The 5,829-nt window shown below is 36.6% G+C and overlaps 1 protein-coding gene across 2 annotated transcripts in view; it reads right to left on the bottom strand.

The window, feature by feature from the left end:
- Positions 1 to 370: 370 nt before the first annotated feature.
- Es2 (ess-2 splicing factor homolog) overlaps positions 371 to 5,829 on the bottom strand; it is a 6,908-nt gene continuing 1,449 nt past the window's right edge. For both annotated transcript variants that reach the window (XM_027378908.2, XM_027378909.2), the window contains exons 2-7: positions 5,161 to 5,302; positions 4,210 to 4,617; positions 3,208 to 3,403; positions 2,846 to 3,022; positions 2,251 to 2,455; positions 371 to 1,861 (exon numbers count right to left, since the gene is read on the bottom strand). In XM_027378908.2, the coding sequence (XP_027234709.2) occupies positions 1,378 to 1,861; positions 2,251 to 2,455; positions 2,846 to 3,022; positions 3,208 to 3,403; positions 4,210 to 4,617; positions 5,161 to 5,301 (1,611 nt within the window). In that variant the 5' untranslated portion in view covers position 5,302 and the 3' untranslated portion in view covers positions 371 to 1,377. The remainder of the gene's footprint in view (positions 1,862 to 2,250; positions 2,456 to 2,845; positions 3,023 to 3,207; positions 3,404 to 4,209; positions 4,618 to 5,160; positions 5,303 to 5,829) is intronic.

Consider the following 5,829-nt stretch of genomic DNA (forward strand, 5'->3'; position numbering starts at 1 on the left):
TATTATCACTATTAATAAGTATAAAACAGTTTCCCTATAATTGCAGGAAGGGGATATCAGTTGAAATCTTGTTGGGTTACTGACTTACTTGTGGAATCATGTGTGGAACAAAAATCACAAAAATTACAGTGGACAGAATATATAAATGCAGGTTTAATGTGTAGTTGCTCATTCAAGCTATGACTGCAAAGAAATCAAGTCATTAATTCTGAAGTTAAAGACTAGAACAAGCAAATTTCATGTACATATGCATTTCATTTGTGTATTTGCACTGTGTACATGATGTTTGCAGAAGTTAATATTCAGCAGTCATTACACATGTCATTTGTTGACATTTTGTAAACTAAAGTTTATGGTAAAAAAAGACTTCTTTATTAAGAAATGTATTATCACTCTGAGGGCAATATGAACAATTATAAATCTAAACAGATTTCTTATTTCAGTGCAGTTACCTGTACACTGAATACATTCACAAACATGTATTATATCTTTGCCCCTCACAACACAGGACATAACACATACTTATTTGAATTGTTTTAATTCATGTATTCATAAGTAAAGTGGAGTATTTGCTTACAAACCCAGTCATATATTCACTAACCATCTCCATTTAGGTACATGATAAGTTACGATAAAATAGTAGTGCTATATTGGTACTACTGAAGAATTTCAACATCCTCTCAACATATGTCCCTTGACTAAAGCACTTCAGGCAATCAAATGTGTTTCTGCCATTTCTTCTCTCTTTGGGAAACATGACACTATAAAGAAAATAAATTATACAAAAGGGAGAAAAATGCTAACAGAAGTTTTAGAATTTCTTTCGCACTACATCAAGACATTTTGCACCAATATTCATTCGCTAAATATATATATATACAGATTTTCATACTTTAAAGTATGACTATGTGATGATTTTGAATTAATCCCACCTGTGATGCTAATTCAAAGGAAACATTGCAACAAAATGAAATTCAAGATAATGGAAATGATAGTGTTATTTCAGAAACACTGAAGAGAGATGTGTAAATACACATAGTAATATGACACAGATGATGTATAGTACTGCTTCCAGTATGGAAATTTTGCAACAGTATATATAAACCAACCAACCCAAGGAATACTGTTTAGCTCTTTAAGATAAGATCTATGAAAGGTAAGTACTGCAAGGATAATTAATGTACATAATGAACGAACAGCCAATGGAAGAGGATGAAGGCACAACAGAGCTGGGACTGAGGTCATATCCTTACTATGAAACCTTTCTAGTCCCCCTCCTTTCTGCTTTACAAACTGTCTTACACCTTATACACAAAGTTTGAGCATCATAATTTGACAATTATATTAGTATTCAATGGATATATGTGGTCAGCATACTCAAAAGAAATCAGCTGCACGCTTTCTTGGCCCTTCCTGTGACTCATTGCTACCTTCCGTAGGGCTTGTCTTTGCTCTCCGAGGCAAATTCAGTAGATTATCAGTGAGCCCAGGGGATGGATCTTCAATAGATGCTGATGGGGTTCTTATTTTCTTTATTTTCGGTGTGTGTGTTCTGTGTGCACTGGAGAGATAGTCAGTCTTTGGTGTAATAGCTCCTGGCGTTGAGGAACCTCGGTGAATGCTTGGTGAAGGGGTGTAAGAGGCTCTCAGGGCTTTGTCAGTACCTTGTCTAACTACTAGTTTGTTTGTGAGAAGCTTCTGTGCTGCTGGAGACATGGAGGTGATTCTCTGCAGTGATGACTGTGGGGTGTGTCTGCTGCCAGGAGTGCTTGAAGAGGTCATGGTAGCAGTGGCAGCCTTGGCCTTTTTGAGCCTGTGCTTCTGACTCGCCTTCTCAGCCAGCTGGAGGCCAAGGCGCTCTCTGGAAAAATAATTAAAGGGATGGTTAAGTTTATCAAAGCATATAATCATTAAAACATCATAGTTTCTACAAAATCCAAGAGAAAATTACCTACAAGAATAAGCACACAGAATCTGCCTCCTTCTGAGATCAACCATTGCAATATGAATTTCAAAAGTTACAGTTTTTCCTTGCTATTCAATAAAGAGATTACTTTTTTGTGTAATTTTATATTACCAGCTCTACATTAGGCACCTCTTAATATGCCTAAATCTGATAAAAAAAATATCTGCTACAAATACATCTTGTGGAGATAATGTAGTCCCAGATGCATCAAATGGATGATCAACAATGTTTCTTTCTATTCTAGCTTGCAAACAAAGTAACCTCAACATCATAATGAAACTAACCTGTTGGGAAGCTTAGGCATCCTGTACGTGGGCCCAGGAGTGTGTTTCTTTAAAAGTGGGGTCTGGCTGCCGTCAAGCTGGAAAGGAGTTCCTTCTACCTCACCCCACGTCATGAGGGGTGAGGCATCCACACCAGGAATAGGGGATGGGGCTGTCACGAAGCTATAACCGTTCACCTTCGGGGTGTCTTTCCCCAGCTCCTTGCCTGCAAAAATTTCCATGGCGACATTAGAGATAAATCAAGAAGCAGAGATTGATAACTTGCACACAAAAACAAATAAAACACACACATACCCGCACATCACACTCTTGCACACATACTCTCGAACACACATACTCTCACCCATACACACACTTTGTCACTCACTCTCACTCACACACACTCTCACACACGCACAAACTCATGCATACATATCAAATAAAGTAAAAGAACACACATACTCTCACACACACACGCACACACATACGCACACGCACACACACACTCACACTCACACTCACACATACTTATATAAAGTAAAAGATAAAAAAGGCAGTTGTTCCACCTTCAGAAAAAGTAATAATGATACTACAAAAAGGATCCCACAGAACTTACCATCCACTCCTACTTTGCCTTCCTTTTTGCTGGCTTGGATAGCTGAAGCCTCAATCATTGCTGCTTGGCTCAAGGTCTCAGTAAAGGGGTTGCCCTCAAACCTGGTGTTTGAAAGGCTTATCTCACGCTTCTTCTGTTTTGCAAGTTCTACAGATCTTGTCTTTGATAAAGGTGCCGCTGTGAAAGAAATATCAAAATGAAGTTTAAAATGAATAGAATATATTAATCATAAATACTGCTGTTATTATGTTGTTTTGCAATGCCATAATACTAGAAAGTATCATATATCTCATCCATTCCAACCATAGCCACTACTGTAAACATTACACTAACAAAAAAGTAGATTAGCATTTTAGACTCACCATCAGGCACAAACATGACAGAGTTGAATGTTTCAAATTTCCAATTTTCCACCTGCTTTGGCCGGGTATCATTTTGCACCGAGGTTCCTGTGATGGCCAAGGTTGAGGCTTGAACTTGCTGCTCAGCCGTTGGTAAAGCTAGATTTGGCAAATGTTCCTTGTTGTGTTTTTCTTCTGCATCAAACATCCAATAGTACTGCAAGAAGAGAGAGAGAAAAAAAAAGAATAAATCCGCATTGCTTATCAGGACAGCTACAGAACCTCTCACTATGTAAATGTGAGGAAAGGATATAGGTGAAAGAAAGAACAAGTTATTGGTTACAGAAATCAATGCACACAGTCAGCCTAACTAAACATTTGAAGTCTAGAAATTTAGCGCAATGTAAAAAACAGACAATATACAATCATATCTGAAATTAAAACTTACACATTTGGCCCTGACCATTAAAAAATTGCCAGCAAGGAAATTTATTGTTCAGAAAATTCTCTATCCTAGAGCACTGGTTCCCAAGTTTTTTCCAAGCTGGTGTCCCCTTGGCTTCCAGGTGGGTTCCTAGCACCCCCCTCCCCTCATACACACATGAGGACATACATTTTTTTTTTTTTTTTTTTTTTTTTTGGTATACTTCAAATTGAAAATAACAAGATTAAAGACAAACATGTACTTTACAAATAAAACATAATTTAGTAAATAAATTTATTTGGCAAGTTTGCTGTAGCTTCACTGCTCCCCAAGACAGTTTGGGAACCAGTGCCCAGAGGCTTTGCAGTTGTTGTTTTTTCACTATCAGCAAAGAACATTAAATAGCTAGCTGTTTCAGTACATGTATATATATGTTTGTATATGCAAATGGAAAATGGACACTGTATGAGATAAAAAAGGCTTTAAAATTTTGGAAGCTTGTGAACCTTTTTGAATATGAAATAACATTGATAAAAGTCATTTACAAAAAATATTAATAACTTCTCTCCAACTTTCATCACAAAAGGATGACCTCATACCTTGGCCCTGAAGCGCTGCTCGCTTTTCTCCATTATCTGCTCAAAGCTCTCGTTATCTTCACTTGTGTGGTTTTGAAGGAATTCATCCAGCGACATCTCTTTCCCACTCACAGAGACCTTGTCACTTTGTTTGTCTTTTCTATTGGTCTCTGGAGTTTCCAACCCTTCTCCAAAAGCACTTGCCATCCGGGGTGTTGCACTTCCTCGGCTCTCAGAGGGAGTCTCGAAAGTTGCTGGACTCTCCTCAACATTGCGGAGGACAGGCGTTTCCTTCCCCGCAGAGTATTTGGAGTAAAGTTCCCTTAACTTGACCATGTCATTTTGCTCTCTGGCATCCAAGTACTCCAACCTATCCTTCAAATTCTCCAGATCAGGGAAAAAATCTCTCTCTATTATTTTCTCCACTTCCTGAAACAGAAAAAGAAAAACATATGGGATAACCATGATTTTAACATGTCAATGCCAGGACTGCATGAGTACATGTGCTGCACCCTGTGGTTTTATCTTATTAGTGCTTAGTCACCAAGGAATCAAGTACTAGGTCTATCGGACATCATTTACTTACCCATACCTTGAATTTTCAGTAAGAAAAGGGGTTTCATATTTTGTTATAGGAATCATAATGATAATGATGATTAAGATGAAAAAAATAATGGTAAAAACAACAAAATAGTAATATATTTTTTTCCATGCCATAAAAAATCAAAGAATGTGGTAGGTAGGCCTAGTAATCACTCCTTGGTGACTTCCTTGTGAGGCTATGTGCATAAACAAAATAAAGAAAATAAAACCACAGTGGCTGGTGCAAGTACACCACACCAGTGAACAATGGTATCTACAGTTTTTGCAAAGCATAATTCACTCAACAGAATGACAAGATAATAAAAAGGAGGTTAAAAACAAAAGGGCAAAAACTGACATTGTAAATTAAGCAAGGAACTCCTGTCTAACCTTGACATAACTATCTTCATCTAACACTTTTTTCTTCTTCCGAGGAGCTGGCTGAATGGGTTTCTTGAAGACTTCCATATTGTTTTGTGACACTTCTATGGCCTTCTGACCAGGTGTGTCTGACCGATCTGGTGAATCCATGCTGTAAAAAAAATTGTCTTTAATTGTAATGATTATATAAGTTTACTATAATTTTATATAAATATATGAATCAAGGAATATCAAACTTAAATAGCTAAATGTTCAAGAAATCATATGTGAATATATGCACATCAGTGCAATAAAAAATTCCAAGGTCTACTCGTTTTTAAACTGGGCCATCTTTCAACTCTTGGCAATTTATAAATTTACATTTTGACTATTCTCAAGGTCTTTATAAACAAAAACAAAGAAAATGTTTTCTTCAGGATGAAAACTAACCATATCATAAAGTTGTTACAACCAAATCAAAATTTTAATGCCTACAATAATGAAGGAAAATAATAAATTGTACTAAGGAAATTATGCAGTGAAAAGGAGTGAATAAAATCACTTTAACAATATAGTAATCTTATTCATAGCAGAATCAAGTTAAGTCTGCATACTATAAAAGACCTCCATTCTAATAGTCATTTTCTGTAAATATGTGCTGACTATTTATAGAAAAGGTATGAATGAGAATGAATATCT

Source organism: Penaeus vannamei, chromosome 43 (assembly GCF_042767895.1).
Source record: "Penaeus vannamei isolate JL-2024 chromosome 43, ASM4276789v1, whole genome shotgun sequence".
Lineage (NCBI taxonomy): Eukaryota > Metazoa > Arthropoda > Malacostraca > Decapoda > Penaeidae > Penaeus > Penaeus vannamei.